General features: G+C 44.0%; 1 protein-coding gene and 1 non-coding gene across 2 annotated transcripts; both read right to left on the bottom strand.

The window, feature by feature from the left end:
* Window positions 1-280: 280 nt before the first annotated feature.
* Window positions 281-353, bottom strand: TRNAR-CCU. The gene has a single exon. It is a non-coding gene; the product is annotated as a tRNA-Arg (tRNA).
* Window positions 354-7367: 7014 nt separating this feature from the next.
* On the bottom strand, window positions 7368-8610 carry LOC125539297 (expansin-A31-like). The gene is made up of 2 exons (XM_048702722.1): window positions 8362-8610; window positions 7368-8240 (listed from the first exon to the last, which is right to left on the bottom strand). The coding sequence occupies exons 1-2, from the start codon at window positions 8492-8494 to the stop codon at window positions 7609-7611; spliced, it is 765 nt and encodes a 254-aa protein (XP_048558679.1). The 5' UTR covers window positions 8495-8610; the 3' UTR covers window positions 7368-7608.
* Window positions 8611-21812: the final 13202 nt, after the last annotated feature.

Genomic DNA, 21812 nt, shown 5'->3' on the forward strand with positions numbered 1-21812 from the left:
CTTGATATATTTTTTTTATTTCTGATGTTCTTTGCAATATCTCGACAGTTCTAGCAAAAAAGAAAAGTTAGTGTCCGCCAAATTATAGACAAGCTAGCATGTGCATAGTCAGTCAATTAGCACTCAAACAGTATAGGAAATACAACAATTCATTAATTTCTAGGGAGGATGCTCACGCCCAGCTTTGTTGGAAAGCTTTGGCAGAAGACAATCATCATCAGCTAAAAAGAAATGAAGCCAGGTAATTAGCTTTGCAACAGTACAGATAAAAATGTAAAAACGCGCCAGGTAGGGGTCGAACCTACGGCCTTCCGCTTAGGAAACGGACGCTCTATCCACTGAGCTACAGGCGCTCATACGTTCCATTTTATATTTCACGCCGTCTAGATGCTTTTTCGTTTCTGCAAGTACCAACTGTCTCGTACATACTATAATAGACTGATCTTCACTACTTCTATTCATCTTAACATGTATGCCTCCACATCTTAAAAATTATTGTAGCCGTTAGATTTGCTAGTTCGATCCACTAGCATCCGTCCAATCAACACATGAGAAGTCTCTAACATGCAACATGCATTAGTACATTCTATGTATGTTTTAAATCACATTGCATTAGGTCCTTCCCAGTGCTTCACCCTGGACAGGTGTTAAAGGTGCCAACTAGACTAAAAAGCTGATGTGACATCATAATTAAAAGGAGAGAGAGAGAGTTTTGGTAACCTCAGGAAGAAACGGTACGAGGCAATCAATCTCGATCCCGTGTGCATCGTCGAACCGTCTCGTCTCCTCTTCTTTTTTTCCCCTTCTCCCGTGTGCTCACCCAACGGCCCCGCCTCTTCCTCCTCGGCCAACGCCGCCGTCGTCCTCGGCCCGCCTCCCAATCATCGTCCGAGCCGCCGTCCATATGTTCGTTGAAGCCAAATTCCGGGCGACCCTCCAGCCTGCATGGTCTGCCGCCGGGAGAAGGAAGCAGGGATAGCACCAGCGTCACTGGCTCAGTTCACCGCTGCCGGTAGCTCTTCAGGCCAGTCACAAACTGGTCAAAGCCTGACCTGGGCTCGCTGCCTCCCTGCAGTTCTTGATTACATTAGATTTGTTTTTAGACTACGTCTTTGTTCTGTATCATACGGCACCTGATGCTCGCTGCCTCCCTGCAGTTACTGATTAGATTAGATTTTTTTCTATGCATCTAACCTGGGCTGCGGCCAAACTCTGACTGATAACTTGCCAAGAAACTTTCTGGTCCGATGTTCAGTACTGTCCATTTGTTGCTATAATTGTTAATATGCAATTATAATATTCAGTATTGTACAGTTTGTTGCTGTTTGGATGAAGCTGATGATCAGTACTGTCCAATATGTTAAGTACAGACAGTTAATAACATATATAATCCGCAATTTATATTTTTTATTATCTACTTCAGCTCAAAGATATCTTGCCACTTTTTTGACGGCTTCTAGGTTCTTCAGTTTGTACTATATATGAGTCTATAAAGCAAAATATACATTTCTGAACTTTGGCAATGGCACACACACGCATTTCTGAACATTGGTTTAGTTGCTAAGCTCGAGTACATGCCACAAATAGGCCATAAAGTTTACAAACAACTAAGATCCTACAGCTCATTAAAGGAAGGAAGCTTAGAGCATCTCCAACCGTTGAGCCCACCAGGAGGCACTTTTTTCGCCGCTTGGGGGGCTGCCGGCGAAATATTAAAGTCTGGGAATGAAAAAGCATCCACTCATTGGCCCCCCATGCACTTATTATCCACTCGTCACCGTACGCCTTCGCCTCGCCCTCGGCGCCGCTCGCCTGCTGCTCGCCGCCCTCACTATGCATGGCGCTGCTCGCTGCCGCGGACAGCAGCGTGGAGTCCATCCCCTTCGCCGGAGACCAGGCGCAACGCCCTGGGCCGCAGCAGGAGCAAGACCAGCGCGGCCTGCCGGGCGTGTCGAGCGACTCGACCAACGCGGCCCTTGTGCGCAGCGAGCTTGAGCGCGACGTCGAGCGGCGAGACGACGGAGCTGCTGGTCGCGGGTGGGAGGAGGCGCTGCAGGAGCGCGTCCCGAAGCAGGGGAGGGTGCCCCAGCGGGGTGGGCGGCGAGGGGAGCCGGTGATTGAGCCGCGCCAATATCTCGCGCGCGCCAGCGGGGTCCTTGGCGTCGGCGCGGCGCGCCGCCTCGAGGAGCTCGTCTACCGCCGCCTGGGGCTCCCTGGCGTCGGCAGGAAGGAGGGGTCGAAGGGCTCGGGCTCCGGTTGTACAGCACCGACGTCGGCTCCGGCGACTTGCTACCGTGGACGCCGACGATGATCTTCACCACCGCCGCCGTTGCGCCACAGCTCGACGATGCCAAGCTCCAGCACGCCGATTGGCGGGCGCCACAGCTCGTCGGCAACATGGTAGCCCCCGTCCAGGCACACACGCACGTGCAGCCGGCCGCCGCCGTCGCGGCCGGAGCTTGGTGTGGCAAGGGAGCGCGGCGGCCAGCAACGAGACGGCGGCGAGGAGGCGTGGAGGCGAGCGTGGCGCACCGCGGCTTCGTGCAGAGAGAGAGAGAGGAGATTGATTCTTTTTTGCATGCAAGTGATGGGCTAGCAGAAAAAGGAGGATAGAGAGAGAGAGAGGAGAGAGAGGCTGACTGGTGGGGGTATCTGCATGCATAAAGTATCACCGGGCGTCGCAAGTGCCCCCCGGGAGCCTGGGTTTTGGCTGGTTTCGCCGGCGCTGTTTTTGCTCAAATCCAGCGCAAAACGAGGTCATGGGGGCTTGACTAGGGCCATTTTTTGCTGCCGGTGCTAAAAAAAGTGCTTGGGGGGCCTTCCTGGGACGAGTGGAGATGCTCTTAGCTACAAGAAGCTAAGCACCGATGCATTGGGGATTTTAGTTGCTAAGCTATTTAATACTAGAAGAACACCCGTGCGTTGCAACGGGGCCACATTAACTTTAAAAGTTCAATATTAATATTCTCATATATATCAAGTGACATTGACGACCTTTTTTACCATCAATTCCTCACACACACTCTTTGCCTCCCTCTTCCTCACTCTCTCCCCCTCTCCCTCTCTCTCTCTAACACACACACATATCCATCTTATTGGGTACGGGACCATAATCCATCTATTTCACACACACATGCTAGTACATAACAATATGGATTATGTGTATTATATTTGCCACCACAACTGGGGGAATTAATTTCATGTAAATCGGCCAGCCACAGCTCCAAGAATACGCGGAGGAGGTGGCCCGGGTCGGCGTCGGCGCCGTCCGGCACGGGCCACGGGCCCGCTTCCAAGCTCGTCTGCGCGTCGGCCACCCACGCCGTGTCCTTCAAGTGCCACTTCCACCGCACCAACTCCCAGGGTCACGGTCATGGCCAGGGCCAAGGAAGCCGCCCTTCTTTGCCCCCTTCACCGGCCGCGGCCAACGCGGTGCCGCGGCACCCGGCCTCACCGTCCTCGTCCTTCAGCACCGTCGCGACCCAGTGACGCAGCCCAAGCATTGGCCTCGAGAATCAAGAACGCTCGACAACGTAGAGGGAAGGAAAGGTCATATACATGTCATAAGAAAGGGAGTTTATTTACTGCTCCCTCGATGTATTGTTTCCTTTGTTTGGAGATTGATTACCATCCGTGAGTTAAGGTAAGGTTTACGTGATTGAGCGATTTTTTGAAAATCAATTATTTGTTTTCTAATTAATGTAATTGAGTGATTTAAGGTAAGGTTAATTAATTTAGATTTGATCTTTAGAGATTGTTCGTGATTGATTCTACATTACTAAATAACTTGCGCCAGTATGGAAAGTTCTGATCTGTTTAAATTTCTTTCGTTGTGTGAGAGGGTGATGCGAAAATAAACCGATGAAGTGAGGGGAGGGGACGAAAAAAATCTACGAAAAAAAACCAGCGAAGGTGGGAGGAGGTACCAAAAAAACCATGGAAGGTGGGAGGAGACTACCAACTGTTTCATTAGGAGTAGAAATTATTAGAGATTAGAGATTATTTATTTCCTGAAAATCTATTATTTGTTTCCTAAAGCAAATTGCATTAATGAGAGAGATTTCGTAGATTTGGCTGGAAAGAATCTATTATTTGTTTGCTAAAGCAAATTGCATTAATGGGAGAGATCCGTTGATTTGGCTAAGGTAGGAAAGAATCTATTATTTGTTTGCTAAAGCAAATTGCATTAATAGAAGAGATCCATTGATTTGGCTAAGGTAGGAAAGAATCTATTATTTGTTTCCTAAAGAAAATTGCATTAATGAGAAAGATTTGTTGATTTGGCTAAAGTAGACGGTTTTTGCGGTTCGTGGCGGCTTAGTGTGAGGTGGGACGAGGTACCAAAAAAAACCATGGGAGGTGGGACAAAAAAAACCTGGGAGGTGGGAGTTGTCCCTGGTTAACCTACGAAATTTCGTAGATTTTTTAGGACGAAAAAAAACCATGGGAGGTGGGACTAAAAAAACCCTGAAAGCGAGACTACCAACTGCTCCCTTAGGAGTAGAGATGCTTAACACCTTTTCTAAGTATCCATCCATTGAGAGTAGTCTTAAATCAAGACATGCACTACAACTCAGGGTGGATGTAACAAGCGGGCTTTTCGGCCCGCGTGTGGCCCGCTCGGTCTTGGCCCGCTAGATAAATTAGACGGTCCAGTCTGTCAAATCAGGCTCGAGAAAAAATGTCGGTCCGGTCCGGTCTTTAACCGAGCCGACCGAGCGGACCTAGAAACGCAGTCATCATTGTTTTCCTTCCTCGTCGTCGCGGCCACTGGCAGCCCCTAGGTGAACCACCATGTCCCCGAGCTTGCCATGTCCTTCCTTCGTCTCCTCCCCGTGCCCCAGAGCCTCTTTCTGCCGCTCGCCGTCGCTGCTGTGCGTGCATTGCCGCCGTTCGCGAGTTCTCGATCATGGCAACAGTTTCAGCACAACACGCACGCACGCATGAAACGCTTGGCCGTGATTTTCGGATCGTGGGAGAAACGCTGGGATGTGATTTTCTCGTCCAACAAATCAGGCAAGTCTTGTTTTGGAAGTGCTAGATTTTATACCGTCAGCTTCCTATAATCACGTCACGCACGATCCCCTGGTGCCGTTTCCTTTTCTCCAGTCAAAATAGAAAACTGAAAGTACCAGAGAAACAAGGTTTGATCCAAAAATCACGTCATCATTTGACGATTAACTGCACGTCCGATTTGATCCGCTAATCACGGAAGGCCCGCACACGAGAAATCATGGGCTCATGCACACGATTACTTGCATGCAACAGAAAAACTGCTAATCAACAGACATGTGCATGTTCATGGCAAAGAACCGCGGCACCCACGCACTTCCCCCGGCACGTCGCCCACCTCGACACCGGCGCTCGCGCATGTCACCTTCCTCGCCACAGCACCCGCGCACGTCCTACACCTCGCCGCTGCACCCGTGCAAGTCGCCGCCGATGGTTGTTGGCTGGTCCGCTCCGTCCGGCCCGGGCTTCTTCATCGCCGGTCCGGTCCCTGAAATCAGGACAGTCATGCTGCTCGGTCCGGTCCGGTCCGGACCGCCGGCGGCCGGTCCAAACATCGGCTTAGACCGGACCGGACCGGTCCGGACCGTGTCCACCCTGAACTACAACCCACTGCATACTATTTCTAGTCATGCAACCATGCCACATCAGCATGCCATGCATGTAAGTTATAATTCATTTTTTTGCATTTGCATATCTATCTCACGTTGTCACATCATCTGTTTGTGCATGCCAGTAATTGATTTTTTTTTAGTTTTGCGTTTATATAGACACTGTATATACGTCGAGTGCTTCGAGCATACCTATATAGTTGTTCCTTGTGTTCTTTTAAGCGCCACACTTTTCCTCTATTGCTAAATAACTATAACCCATCAGTTTGAAAGTAAAGAAATAACTATGACCCACTACCTATTTCTCTAGTTGTACAACAATGCCACATCAACAAGTCATGCATCTAAGTTATAATTTACACCTTTTGCGTTAATAGTCCGTTCATGCATGTTAAGTCATCAGTTAATTTTATTTGCACTAAGTTTTGTACTCTCATGGACACGGTATATATGTGTTGGACAATTGGAGCATAATTATATAGTTTACCCTTCACGGTTTTTAGAATTAGCAGTCTTCTAACTGCATCCTAATTTTCTCTCTTTTATATCATTTTGTTATATGCTTCATATTCTTTTAATGTTTCTAAAGTGTAAATCAAGTATATTCTTAAATTTATTTTTATTTATTTCAATTGTTTATGTAGCACCTAATTAGTCATCGATTTTAACAAGATTGCCGCAGCAACATGCAGGCTATCTTCTAGTTTCATAAAAATTGAACACCGTTAGTTCTTTGAAATTAATTTTTGACTAGTAAAACTAAGAGAATATGGATTATCACAGGGAATGAGACGTTTGAGAAGCTTGGGACGATCGATCTGAACGTAACATGCTAGCGTATCGGACGACGGTGTACCACATGCCAAGCGTCAACGCCGCCACCGACTTCAATGTCTTCTCGGCAGGAGGAACTTCAACACCATCTTCGGTGCGTACGTCTGCAACACCTACCTCAGACGTTGCACTACCACCACGGTTGCCACCATGTCCTCCTTCACAGGCATGTTTATCCACATGCTTTCCGTCGCCGTTCCATTTCCTCCATCCTCACGATGCAACACATCCAAAGGGCATTAGTGTGAGGGCCCTACCAGCTCCTAGCTTGCCGCACTCCTTGTGTCCTTCTCTTCTCGGTTGTAGGCACTTTGTTGCATTTGGCCGTGCAACCTGGCCTTTGGGGCCAACCAGTTCACCCTGCGCACCGCTGACGGCCGTTGCGACACCGCCAACTTCTTCAACTGGTACTGCTTCACCTTCACTGTCGCCATGATGCTCTCAGACGCCAGCATCACCTACCACCGGAGCAACCTTCCACTTATTGGTACCTTTTAATTACTTCAATACTTTCTTCTTCTTTTTTGCGAAGGGGGGGGGGGGGGGGGGGGGGATTGTGGAAATGTACAAACACGTTGATCAAATCTTTGAGAGAGGCGAGGAGGGAACTGTAATTAAATAAATCTGACTAAATGGAAAAGATGAGAAATTATATAAACCCACAGTGTAGCGTATAAGACTTTTTTAGTAATGAAGAATATTTATATTAAGATGTATTTCGTCAAGACAAACAGAAGTCTGTTGGCACTTGGCAGTAGGTGTAATTTCATCGTATATGTTTTGCTTCCTAAACTATATAGCTCTATTTGTTTACCCTATTAGCATCGATAACTTATCCTGAGAGTTTTATATAGACACAGTAAAACAGAACTTAAGTTTACCATGGAAGCAAAACTTAAATGTGAAACGAGGGAGAGAAAACGACGCAGCAAAGCGCACACGTCCACTCTTAGTATATATTGTTCCAGATAGAGGAGACATAGAGGGAGCCGTGGATTATAGATTTTACAATTCAAATCTACATCCACTCGATGGGCAACGAACCGAAAATTCAAAATGGGATAATGAGTATGCGTCTGGACAGTTCCATGCATGTTCGCTCTGATGAAGCGAACTGATAATCGAAATACAAATTGTACAATGTTCATACTAGCTAGTAGTCGAACTGTTGCCAGGTGGAGAACGTCTGTCCGAACAACCACCACGCCGGCACGACGTCCTGGAAGACCTTGTACTGTCCACCGGAGGAGGTGATCGCGAAGCTGAGCGCTTGTCCTTGCAGCCCCGCTAGGCACTGCCAGTTAGCGCCCCAGTTCTGGGACATGGGGATCCACGCGGTGTTGGTCCCCTTGACTGACATGCTCTTGACCGACCCGCTCCCGGCCATGTTGGTAACCAGCACAAGCTCGAAGTAATTGAAACCGCTGATGGTGAAGCGTAGGCCGCCCTGCCTCTGGCACGCGACCTGCTGGTAGAGGACGGGGACGATGCCGGCGCGGTAGATGGCGAGGTTCTCCCAGGCGGGCTGGGACATGTCGAAGTGGACACGGGGAGGGTTGCACCAGCCACCGTTGTCGCTGGGGAGAGCCCAGTTGGGAGGGCAGAAGTTGGTTGCAGAGACGGTGATGGACGTGCCGGGCTTGCACATGTTCGACTTGCTGGTGTCACAGGTGATGAGGTAACACTGCCCGCACGACAAGCCATTGTTGAAGAGCGCCGTGCTCAGCGCAGCGTTGTTGATCCCGTACCCGGCGTTGTACAGGTTCTCGTACCCACATGCGCCACCTGCACATTATTTGCAAATGCAGATCGATACAGTCAGACATGCACTGCATGCGTATCAGCAGGTGATAAGTAATATTGGGCAAACTGATAATGCCGGAGCAAGCTTGATTAGCTAGCTTACCCATTGTGTCAGAGCCGTCGGCACCGCCGTAGAACGTGGCATGGGCCGGCAGCCAGTAGCCGGACTTGGCCGGCACAAAGCAGAACGCGAGAACCGTCGCGAACAGCTGCAAGAAGCGCATCCCAGCTGCCATCCTTTTGATGAGAGTCCGAGAAACAAGGAGAGATCACTCAGATGGTTGAGCTTCTCTCGCAGCTTGCTAGATATTGTGACGATCGAGTGGGTTTGGTTGTGAGGAATGATTGCGACAATGGTGATGCTTAAATAGGGATCTAGCTAGCTAGCTTATGAATGAGGTGAGCAATGATGGAGAGGGAATGATTGTCGTGTTAACGTATGAGATCGCGGTTCCAACGGTCGTATAGGTGCACATGGCTGCAACCTCCACAGATTGACTTGAGCCTTCTAATCATCCAACGCGGGTCATAACGGCCGAGCTCTACTACCTCGTTTCTTAATATAAATACATTCGAAATGATAGGTTAACTGAACAACCGATTTGACATTCTTCCATTTGTTCTAGTTAGTGCTGGATGTGACGTTAGCCACCAACTAGTTAAAAGTTCTAATCAGTCTCTAACTGCAAGCCCAACTACCTCCAATTCTTGAAGCGCGTGATTCACCTCTTTCATTAGTTGAGTTATGCCTATTGAATTACACTCAGATTACAGTATAAGAAGCATGATAAGGACACAAATCACCCCTAAAAAATGATAAGGACACCAAGGCATCGAATGTGTACGCAAGTACACATTAGTTTCTTATAATCATCGTCATCTGAGTCAGCCATGTGATCAATGTCAATGATACAGGACTACGGCCGCTATGTCTTCAGCACAATTTTTTAGGCGAAAGTCTTCAGAGTTTTCTTTGTGAATACCTTAATCAGGAATCTTTTATTCACTGCTGACTGATTCAACCCTTTGATCTCTCTAATTGGCATACTTCGGTATCTCCTCCTTGTAAAATAACTGAAATCATCGATGAAACCTGATGCTCAAACCCATGGAAAGATTCTTTAAGCAAGAGGGTGGCCCGATCTTCACATCGTAGGATCAAATCAGGGAGTATAACTAGCTGCAAGAAGCCGGGATAACTATCTTTAACCTATCAAGGTTGATATGACCCGTAGGTTGGGAAAGGCTGAGCGAAGTTGTAAGAACTTCAACCCGCAGTCCGAATAATCACGGAACCCCAAATCCGGACTAACAAACACAAAATAGCCAGAACCGTAGAGCAAGAATTAACGGATACCAAAGGCTCCTTCTCGCGAATCCGTATGAACTCACAAGATCAAATGTAGTAAGGATCTCTCGGATCTCTAGCAGTCTTGCTCCATAAGCTTGTGGCTGGAAGGCTTGACAAAATGCGCCTAAAAGGATGGCGGTGATGGGGTTTTATAACCTGGCGGTGATGGGGTTTTATAACCTAGGACAACCCTCCTTAATTAGATAGGTGTGAAAAGAGTCGAAAAATGAACAACTTTGCATGGCTTTCTAAGGAGAATAAGCAGTCAACTTGGAGAGTTACTGTAAAGTTTCTCGGATCCTTGCCCAACATTGACAGCCTGGACACCTTCCAACAAAATGGTCATAACTTCCGATGCACAACTCCAAGTGATGAAAAAATAATGGGTGGGAAAGTAAATTTGAAGTAGCTTCTATTTTTGTTGACGAAAAAAAAATAGTGGCCACTGGGACTCAAACCACCAAACTTGAGCTAGGTAGCAGGCCACGGTAGCCACCTAACTGAACGAAATTTGATGTAAACAATGGATAACAAGGCTTTATGTATTGTAGGCCCTGAATTTGTGAGGTTTAAATGTGCTGCAATCAGTGGGGCCCATTTTGCACTTGTTAACTTTTTCTAGAAATTTAAGAAAATTATGTAAATTATACTCGGAACAACCAAAATAAAGTTCAAATATTCATGTGTTATAAATATATACATATAAATAAGAGAACATACTTAAAAATGATCATATATTTTTAAATATTTAATTATTTTCTTAGAATTATTAAGATAAATAAGTAGTATTAACTAATCGATTTTTTGTTAATTAAAATATTAAAAATAATTTTAAAATATTTTTTTTACTTTTTATAATACAAAATTTTCAATTATTGTACACACATTTTTATAATTCATAAGTCTGTTGTTTAACATATATTTATAATCAAAATATTCATACTGTCAAAATTAATTTTGTATGAATATTCACTTATGGATCATATTATATTAATCAAAATTATGAACACAAAATTTACTAAATATTTATTAATATTGACTTGTGTATAATTTTTACTCATCGCCTGTATTCATAATTTTCATATAAATTTCACTTGTGCATAATTTTCATTGGTGGCTTATATTCATAATTTCATATAATTGAAATATAGGTCACGAGTGTATAATTTTTTGTATTTACTAAACATTTTTAAATATACTCTACAGGTGCATACTCTAAATGTTTGTATTTACTAAACATGTCAATACACACATGGTTTATATATAACATATTTTTATAAGTAAAAATGAAGATTTTTGAAAATTACATGAGTAATTTTTATGTAAGTTAATTTTTGTATGTATATTATTTATAACACACAAATATTCGAACCTAACTTTTATACAGTGATTATAATTTACATATTTTTACAAATTTCTACCAAAGGAAAAAACTAAAATTTATAAAATGGGCCGCACTGATTGCAGCCCAATTATGCTGCATGAGCATGTTCATTTACAAATGAGGTTGTGGTGGCCATTGAAACGGCAGCTCCATGCCGCTACGATACCATTCTTTGAGATATTATTCATTGATGTGAAGGTTTTCAAGCACTAATGGTCATTCATGAGAAGCACGAGTACAAAGGTGAAGCTCATTCTTTCGCGAAAGCTCGATTTAGTCTGTATCTTTATGAACATTATGACTTAATAAAGGTTTATAGACCCTCAAAAAAATGCTTTTGTACCAACAGATGGGTCCCACTGGTCATAGAGACGTTAATGCAAACCATCATGTTCGGCCGCTGCATGCTGGCCAATGCCACATGTGCACGCCAAACAAAATATACTACCATGTCATCATATTTTACGTCTACGCGTCCCATTAGCATTGTATTTGCATCAGCATGCCAAGTTTAGTAACGTCAAGCGAAATGTGGTGCCAGTACGTCTATATAGGATTTGCATCATATTTGCATGCGCATGCAAGCTTAGAATGCCAAGCAAAATATGGTGCCACGTCATCACATTTTACGTCTATGGACTGGACTAGCACCATATTTGCACGCGCTTGCCAAGTTTTGGAACTAACATCATATTTGCATGCACATGCCAAGTTTTGAAATTATTTATCTTTAGTTTGCAACTGCAAGCACTAAAGTGAACATCTGCCAAGTTCCAGCATTAGCAGTGTAATTACCTTTTTTAAAGGACCCCGATAATGGCTGAACGTTTAGAATTTGACCATGGCAAATTGGACATTTTCGATGGCAATTTTATTGACGCAAGATGACAATTTTAGTTGGCAACCATGACGTTGCTTTTCCGTGCTAGCCATATGAATGTTTGTTTATCTTTAGTATGGTCTATGGCTAGCACGGAACGACGCTAGAGATGGCAAGAAGATCGATCCGCCACATGAAATCATGGCCAAGGTAGTGTCTCATTTGAGTGAATGGAGGCTGTTCATGCTGGAACAAGCAGCGGTGGCAACCTCCGGAGGAAGGATGGATTAAAGCTAACTCAGATGAAGCAGTCTCAGAGACAGGAGGAAAGGGAGGAGCAGGAGCTGTACTTAGGGACCACAATGGGGCATTCCGGGCTGGACTATGTCACCATTTTGTTGGCATTGTGGATCCTGATATGCTGGAGATCTTGGCCTGTAGGCGCGCCCTACAAGTGGCTCAGGAAATCAATACGGAGAAGATATACGTCGAGCTAGACTCTCAAAGGGTGGTACAGATGTTAAATCATCCACGGAAGGAGATGTCAACCGCTGGACCACTCATACAGGAGATCAAGACGATGCTTCAGTCTTTCACTAGGTTTAAGGTTACTTGGGTCCGTCGTTCTGCTAATGTTGCCGCGCACAGATTAGCTAAAGTAGGTGTTGGAGATGAACTATGTAAGGTTTCGTTGGGGTTACCCAGACTTTGTGCTTGATGTAATGTCGGATGACATTCCGAGTGCAATTGGTTAAATAAAAGCGGCAACATTGATCCTCAAAAAAAAAAGTTGGCAACCCTGACAACTCCATGCTCAGTATATTTTCGCTAGAAAATTATCGTGCTTGTCAACTAAACTTGCCATTCTCGCGTCACTAGAATTTCCATAAAAAACGTTCAACTTGCCGTGGTCAAATCTCGAACGTCCAGGATTTATCATTTTGCGTTTTAAATGCCATGGTCTTGTGTTCGATTCCAACTTCTTAACCGAGTCTGTATCTTACCCCGCTTGGAATTAGTATCCCCCAAACTGGTTTATCATGATTCTGGGTGTGGCATCAATGCCGACGCTAAGAGCGCCATCCTCCACATCGACAAACCGGAGCCCATTAACGGTGACCACAGGACGGCGCTGACAATGAGAGAATTTCTTATTTAACACTGTCTTAAATTTTCTTGCTCTATTTGACACTGAAAAATTTTTTCTTCCTTATATAACAGAAAGTTTAAATTTTGTTCCTTTTGTGACACTTTCATCAATTTTGACTACTAATGGTGTTAAATGGCACCTAAAAAGACGACTTTACCCCTGATGCAATTTGTGACAAAAATTATTCAAACGACCAAAGAAGCCGTTATTTACATGGTCGAGGAAGCTGGCGGACAAAAACAGAGCCGTTTTTACCCCTGATGCACACGTACACGTGAAACTGGCTTGTACTAGAACCGGATCCATCACTCCATCAGGTCGATAGTCTCGCTAGAGAGCAAGCTTAGCCAGCCCAGGCCACATGAGCATATGCAAAGTTTACGACGTTGCTTATGTTTGTTATTGATACAGGGATCAGTCAAACTGCTTGCTAGTCTGCTTCTTTGAGCTAACTTTGCATGCACACAATTTCCGATGACTTGATCTAGAGTTTTAGAAACCACCATGCCCGTCCTCCATCCTGCCGGTTCCGGTCCTTCTGTACGTGGCAACTATAAGGTTCCGGCCACTATTGGCACTGTACATGGGACCGGGCTAATTAGGCCAACCAAGCTTAATTATGGCTCTCGAAACGTGACGCCATGCAGCTTAGTGGTCGAGTAAACAAAACAAAGTTGCCAACATAATTTAAGCTGGATGTTAGTTATCGCGTGTGCAGTCAGGCCGTCACCGCAGTGCATTTCTTCTTGTTAATTAGCCGTTCAAAAACAAGTCAACCAACCTACATACTGGTGTCTTGCAAAGATGCAGAGGCGCCTGCACGGACCAAGCGACATCAGTCCATAAGGGCAGGAGATGATCGACCTCAAAAGGTATGCTCTACACTCGTAGAAAAAAAAGGGTTTCTCTATTGTCCTATAGTACCTCAGCATCTGCACGTATATTGTTTCTCCGTGGACCTGAAATACCTGACGGTGTCATGGCGCACTGAAACTTCATTGTTCATGTAACCACCAAAAATATTGTTGCCTTTTTATTCCTGTGAATAATGCACTAGGGGTAAAATCGTCTTTTCACATGTCAATTAACAACGTTAGTACTCAAAATGGATGAAAGTATCATAAAGGGAACAAAATTTAGATTTGGTGTTATATAAGGAAGGAAAAGTTTTCCAGTGTTAAATAGGGAAACAACATTTAAAATAGTGTTAAATAAGGAATTCTTTCGCTGACAATTGTCATCCACGACGACCACCCTTCACTTCCAGCCGTCGACGCAATGTTCAGCGAGCACAACAAGAATCAAAACCCACGCCGGTGGCGTTAGAGAAAAACGAGGTCACCACGCCCTTCTACTTCCAGTACTCAACGTGGGACCCAACTGACGGTGGCCGCTACGAGTTGCTGGAGATGTACGTGCCCCTGCTGCGCCTGGATCCCGACGAGGAGGACGCCCTGCGGACCGCGGCGGCACTCTGCTCGTCGTCTCTCTACCACTCACTGAAATTCAGGAGCTTCACTAGCCACTACAGGAAATCCATCTGTGCGCGTGCTTAAGCTTTCCCCGAGTTCCGAAGCACAGGTTGTCCGGCTACAGCCCTCGGCAACTGCTGGGATTCAGCAGAGATGTGTCGTTGATGAAATCCAGACAACTAATAATCGTTAAATAAAACAAACTCAAAGTTAAGAATAAAAATCTTATGAATACCGCTTAAGAATAAAATGTTTGTGTAGTATCTTTGTTGATGAGTCATTCTTACCAAAGATAACTTTATTAAGCAGAATTGGCATGGAAGTGCACAGTGTGTTTTTGTCATCATGACGAAACAATAAAGCATTTGTTCTTCCAATGTCATGCAAGTAGCTTTTGGCCTGTATCCTCCATGTAGTGTTGCTAATATATTTGGTAACTGGTTACATGTGATTGATAACATATTCTCGGGGTGAGAGCGCTCGCTGTTAATTATTTGGTCGATATGGCTATCCAGAAATGATAAGGTTTTTAACGATAAGATAACTTCTCTTTTTTGAGTTATCTACCGGTGTACCAATGCGCTTTGTTTATGGATATCTCTACAATGTGTGGAGTATTAAGATCTGTTTATGGAGCTATATACAGGTTGGAGAACACGGCGAGGGATACTTTTTTCCAACGTGAATGACATCATGATCTCAGGATTGGCCCTCCTCCGGCTTAGGCGTTCTACATCCATTACTAGCACTTGTATTTTGCCGTTTTTATTTTTGTGCTTAAACTTGGTTTGTTTGTGTGCATTTTAGTTATGCAGAGGCCAGGTGTAATGCTTAAATATTTAAAGTAATAAAGCGCCCTTTATCAAAAATTCGGAGGGAGCATTGCTTCTTTAATCATGGAATTTTGGGGGTATAACTGCTAGTCGTTCCATTATGACATATACTGGCTTTGTTCCTTCTCGCGGTAGTTACCTCCTGAATCCTTGTCGTGGTAGTTATCCCCTGATTCTGTAGATTGGTTTATCGAGTACAACTTATTTTTCATGGGCTTTGAGGTGCCCGCAAGAAGTATTTTGAGCATGTAGAAATTCGAAATAATGAAGTTGAGTTACTTGAGTATTATTATCATATGCCAGCGAGTGATATCACAACGCCTTAGGGCATGTACAATGGTGCTATCTTAGGAGTGCCACGTAGGATAAATGATGAGTTGGAGGAGAGAGAACTCATAAAAAAAGGCTTGTCTTCTCTTATTTAAGAGAAGACAAGAGATGATCTCTTAGCATAATATGTCTCACCACGTTTTTAGGAATAACTAGTTATTGAAGATAAGACTAAGAGATGACCCATTGTAGACATCTTTTTCTGTCCTCTCTAAATAACATGCAAGGCTTAAGATAAGACTATCTTATCAACCATCGTACATGCCCTAAGATAGTCTTATCTTAAGTTTTGCATGTAATTTAGAGATGACAAAAAAGATGTTTACAATGGGTTATTTTTTAGCCTTATCTTCAATAACTAGCTATTCCTAAAAATGTGGTGAGACATATAGTGTTAAGAGATCATCTCTTGTTTTCTCTTAAATAAGAGAAGACAAGCATTTTCTTACGAGTTCTCTCTCCTCCACCTCATCATTTATTATACGTGTCACTTCTAAGATAGCACCATTGTATATGCCCTTATCAAACCAGTATGCACAAGGTGCGAACTTGTTGAGCTGGAGAGGTCGGAGTTCTATTTGTAGTTGAGATGGAAAGAGTGGAGAACTTGGCATAGCATTCCCTTCAATATGCCATGTCTTGCTGAGCCCTATATTTTGACCAGGAAACCGTAGAACAATGGTTCTATGGTATTTATATTAATAAAATTATATACAAGCAATCCAATTACATCTCATCAATCACCCAATACCAGTTTTGTGAAACATGAAGGAAATTATAAGTTCTGTAAGACCCAGGAGCTAATCTTGGCCGCTTTTGTTTGCTTTGCTTTGATCTGTGCTGCCCATAGACCTTCTTGAAGGTAGAATTTCCAACCCTGAATATGAGGCACTGCTGATCGAAAGATCTTATCATTTCTGATGAACCATATGCTCCAACAACCCATCAAGATAATATCCAGTGCAATATCTGAAGGGAGTTGCTCCATGGCAAGTTGAAAGTCATCAAAGACAGATATGCCTCTAGATTTGTGGGGGATGATGGAATCCCAGCATTGAAGAGCAAAAGGGCAACTCCAGAATAAGTGGAGTAGGGTCTCCTCCGTGATATCTGAGCAGAGAGCACAGTTATAGCTGGTGAGATGCATGGATTTTCTGTTGAGGAGGTTCCTTGTGTTGATCCTGTCATGAAGGAGTAGCCAAATAAAAATCTTATGCCTCAGTCTGCAATTTGTCTGCCAAATCTGTCTAAAGAGCGGGTGCACTAAACTTGGTCCACACATATGGTGATACATCTTGATGGAAGAGTATCCTTTGGAGGCTCCCAGTACTTGCCATTCATCTGGATTATTGGATTGTGGTCTGTGCTGCAGGTGTTATAGTAGCAAAGTATACTGTTGAAATGCTTGTTCAGACATAGGAGTGTGAAATAGATCAGACAGGTCAGGTTCTTCCATAGCAGTCTTCAGAGATACATGTTCATTCCTTGTATAAGAGTGTAGTTCAGGGAATTTGAGTCTAAGTGGTTGCTCCCACCAGTTATCAGACCATAGCAAAGTGGTGTCACCAGAATGGGCTTTGCAAACTGCAAATTGTTTGTAGGTTGGCAGCAACTTGAGAATGACTTTCCACCAGAAAGAACCTACTAATCTTTCACCAGGCAAGGACGTAGCATAGTAAGTCTCCCAGATGATCTTGATCCATGGAGTATCAACTCTGTTAAGGAATTTATGTAGCTGTTTCATCAGAAGGGCCTGGTTATGTATGTCAAAATCCAAGATCCCTAGACCTCCATTGACCCTAGGTTGACAAGCAGTGTCCCATGCTATGAGAGCAGCACCTCTCTCCAATGAGCCATATTTCCTCCAAAAGCAGTTCTTCAGATAAATGTTCAGTTGTTTAACCACTGTCTTTGGTATCCTTAACGAGCACATGAAGAAAGTTGGCAAGCTGGTGAAGACAGACTTAATGAGAGTTAACTTGTCTCCAGTGGAAAGTAAAGTAGCACAGCCAAGCAATCTATTCTCCACTCTCGTTAGAAGAGGTAAGTAATCTTCCACCCTAGGTTTGTGCAAGCTGAGAGGTAAACCTAAATATGTGTGAGGAAGAGATCCAATCTGACAGCCAAAGATAGATGACAGATGATGCATCTGCTCAACAGAAGTGTTGATTGGAATCATAATAGACTTATTGTAGTTGACTTTCAGCCCAGTGTAAGCAGCAAAATATAGGAGCAGATTCTTAATGTGCATCAGTTGGGAGGCCTCAGGTTTGACCACTAAAATGGTATCATCAGCATATTGGATGATAGGAAAATCAGGGCTTGATTGATGTACCAGAGGGGGTTGGATCATTGAGTTATGCATTGCCTCATTCATCATAGATTGTAGAATGTCAGCAGCTAGTACAAAAATGAGAGGGGAAAGTGGATCCCCTTGTCTGACTCCACATTTGCATAGAAACTGTTTTCCAGGTACCCCATTGAGAAGAACAGAGGAAAAACCAGTGCCATAAATCATTTTGATCCAATTAAGCCACCTATTTCCAAATCCTTTGGCTTGCAGAATCTCAATAATAGTATCATGATTGAGCAGATCAAAGGCCTTTTCAAAATCTAATTTCAGGAGAATGACATCTGCATCTGATTGGTGGCATTGATGAATGTATTCATAAGACCAAGCTAAACAATCTTGAATGCATCTGTTGGATAGAAACCCATATTGGTTTGGATGGATGAGCTTGAGTATCTTACTCTGTAGTCTGTTGGCCAGAAGCTTGGTTAAGATCTTTAGGGTGCAGTTTAAAAGGGAGATGGGTCTAAAGTCATTAGGCGGCACATCATCATCTCTCTTGGGGATTAGAGTAATGAAAGAATAGTTGATACTCTACAAATTTACAGTACCCTGGTGGAAGTCCTCAATAAGATTATAAAAATCAGGAGCCACAATGTCCCAGCAAGATTTGAGAAAAGCTGCATTAAAACCATCTGGTCCAGGGGCCTTATCAGTAGGCATCTTCTTTATGACATCATCAATTTCTTGCTTAGTAAATGGGAGTTCCAGGTCTGATAAATCATCATGTTGTAATAGAAAATGCTGAAGCATGAGAGGATTTTCAGTTCTTGAGGCAGACCCTAGTCTCTGTTTAAAAGCTCTGTAAAGGATAGCAGCTTTAACTTGGTGGTTAGTATGTTCTTGGTCATCCTCATCCCTTAACACAGCAATATGATTAAATCTGTGCTTGATAGTGGCTTTAGCTTGAAAGTACTTGGTGTTTGCCTCCCCCATTTTAATGTTTCTGATAGTGGCTCTCTGTTTCCAATAAATTCTCTGCTACTCATTAATAAGGCTCAAATGCTCAATCAGAATCCTTCTGCCATTAGCCTCCTCTGTAGATAGATCCCTGAATTCCTCAATAACATCATAAAAAAGGATCATGTAGTTGATGTTCTGAATAATAAGCTTGTGGTTTGAGATAGTTTTGGCCCAATTCTTTAAACCTTTCCTCAGTCTTTTGAATTTAGCAGCAATTCTTTTGGCACTATCCTCTTCATGTACCTCTTGCTCCCAGATGTTCCTAACCACATCTTTGAACTGGGGGTGCTTCAGCCAGAAGTTCTCAAATCTGAAAACCTGTGCTTTAGGGATACAAGTACCCACTTGAATAACAATGGGAAGGTGATCAGAGGTAGTTTTGGCAAGAGGGATGGCTTGAGTGGAAGGAAACATGAGGGTCCAAGCTTCTGAAGTGAAACACCAATCCAGTTTCTCCAAAAGAGGAGCATCTTGCATATTGCTCCAAGTCAACTTTCTGCCTTTCAGTGGAATTTCAACAAGTGCTTGGTTATTGATAGCTTCATTAAATAAGAACATATCATTCAGGTTGCCTCCCTCTCTATTTCTGTTATGAGGATATCTAATGTAATTAAAATCACCAAGTACCAGCCAATTGACATCATCCCCCACCTGAAAGTTTTTAAACCAATCAAGGAAAACAAGTCTTGCATCTTGCTGACAAGGGCCATAGATGTTGGTGAGCTTCCACACAGTCCCAGACAGCTTGCATGTAAACTTAATGGTCAAAGAGAAGTCATTGTGATGCTCCAACTGCCCAGTAAAAAGATTGTCATTCCAGGCAATCAACAATCCCCCAGAAGCACCAATGGATGGAAGAAATTCAAATTTGGAGATGTTCTTAGGACAGAATTTTCGAATATATGAAGTGTCAAATAACTCTCTCTTGGTTTCCTGGAGACATAGGATGGAGCAATTGGATTCAGCAATCTTATTAGATAGAGCATCCCATTTCTTTGGGTCATTGATACCCCTAATGTTCCAGTTCAGGATGTTCCAATTTCTCTTCATGAGGGGAATAGAAAACTGGTAGAAGATTAGTGGGAGGCTGGGATGTGGGGTGAGAGAGACAGATCTTACATATCAGATCAACCAGGATAAACAGGAGAGAGAAGAAAACAGCAATCCATACAGTCATAATATACTGGAATCTCATATAAAGAGTCTGATTCCTAGAAACCATAGAGGGAAAGGCCCAGATATACATCACAGACACAAATGTCCTCATATCTCCAAAAGTGCAGGTACAAACACTGACTAAACTGACCAAACATAGCTACTGTCCACTCTTTCCACTAAAGGTCCCTTCCTTGCTCTTGATGGCCCCCTCTTTGGACTTGGTGATCCCCTCTTTGGACTTGCTGCCCCCCTCCTTTGCCTTGGCAGCAACCTTGGGTTTCTTGATCTTAGTGCAGAGCTTCTCTTCTGAAGTATCTTGTGCATTGACCTTGCAATAAGCAGTGTTTAGATTTTTAATAACCTTTGCAGGTAATGGAGGTGGGAAAGAGTGGCAAGCTAAACAATCTTTATCCATGCAAACAGATTTCTTATAACCCTTATTTAGCTTTTGGAGACGACAACTCCTCCTTACCTCTGTCTCCACTAGGGGCCCCTTGTCCTTCCTCTTCCTGTTATGATGAATAGCAGAGGTGGAAGATGAGGTGATATCTTGGGAGCCACACAACACACCAGGTGTATTCTCCTGGTCCTGAGAAATTGCCAAGATACCAGAAAGATTAGAGCTGTCAGGACATGAATCTGGCAAGGCAAATGGAAGACAGAGCTCTTCATTTTTGTTTTGAGAGATAATGTCCCAAACTTTAGAAGTAATGAACTGCTTGGCCCAATCAAACTTCTCAGGTGAAAGGAAAGTAACAGACAGGAAATTAACCCAGTCAACTGGTACCTGAATGATCTCCTTACTGATATCTTTAGGTGCAAAATCTTTGGACCAAATATGAGCTCCTTCCTTGCCAAGGTACTTTTCCTCAGTACCAATAACAAATTCTTGGATAGTGGGAGTGGGCAGCCCTGTCCCTAAGATAATCATGTGATCAGACTTAAACATAGGGATGGGAAAACCAGGTGGAGCAGTGTCATCAGAAGAAGAGGATTCACCTTGCCCTTCAGCATAAGTCATGGGGTCTACTGTCTGAGTAATCACAAGTTCAAGATTGTCATTCTGTTGATTGGTAACCGGGAGGTGAGATTGCATATCTGAATAAAAGCCCTCCTTGTTGATAATAGGATCAACTGGGCCTTGAATCACAGGTAGGGTGTTCTCCAACTGAGCAGCTTCCACAGTAAAAGATTCAATTTGAGGCTTAACCGGTTCAGAGTTGTCAACCTCAGGAAATAGATTGGGTCCGGGAGGCAGAGAACTTTCAAAATGCATGGGGTCCATCATATGGGCGTTGAGATCCATAGACTGATTATTCAGGATGGCTAGGAGATGCAGATCTTCTTGTGGTGGCACAACCTGGTTCATCACATCAAGAGCAACCACATTGGGAGGAGCCTGGGCCATGATGGGCCCAACAGGTTCCTCAGGCCCAAACTGTCCAATGTCCGCATTCAAATCAGGTAGCAGAGGGACAAGAGGCGCCAAAGGCCCAATAGCTGAATTAGCAGTTTCAGCACTGATATTTGGTGGCACATCAGAGACAGTGAAATTACTGTTGGCCTGCTGTTGCTCCTCATGAGGGTGGACATGATCTTCTTCCATGGGCTCCATCAGATCATGCAAGTGTAGGAACTCTCCATCATGTAACTCCTGGTCAACAAGTTCTTGCTCTGCTGGCATGGCCCAGTGGCCCCAACCAGGTAACTCTGCCATATCCTCCTCATCTTCAACCTGAATTC

This window comes from Triticum urartu, chromosome 1, assembly GCF_003073215.2.
Source record: "Triticum urartu cultivar G1812 chromosome 1, Tu2.1, whole genome shotgun sequence".
Classification (NCBI taxonomy): domain Eukaryota; kingdom Viridiplantae; phylum Streptophyta; class Magnoliopsida; order Poales; family Poaceae; genus Triticum; species Triticum urartu.

Coding starts and splice junctions, on each gene's coding strand:
- LOC125539297 (XM_048702722.1), bottom strand. CDS start 8,494: ATGGCAGCTGGGATGCGCTTCTTGCAGCTGTTCGCGACGGTTCTCGCG. Junction 8,241..8,361: donor CGACGGCTCTGACACAATGG/GTAAGCTAGCTA, acceptor AATAATGTGCAG/GTGGCGCATGTGGGTACGAG.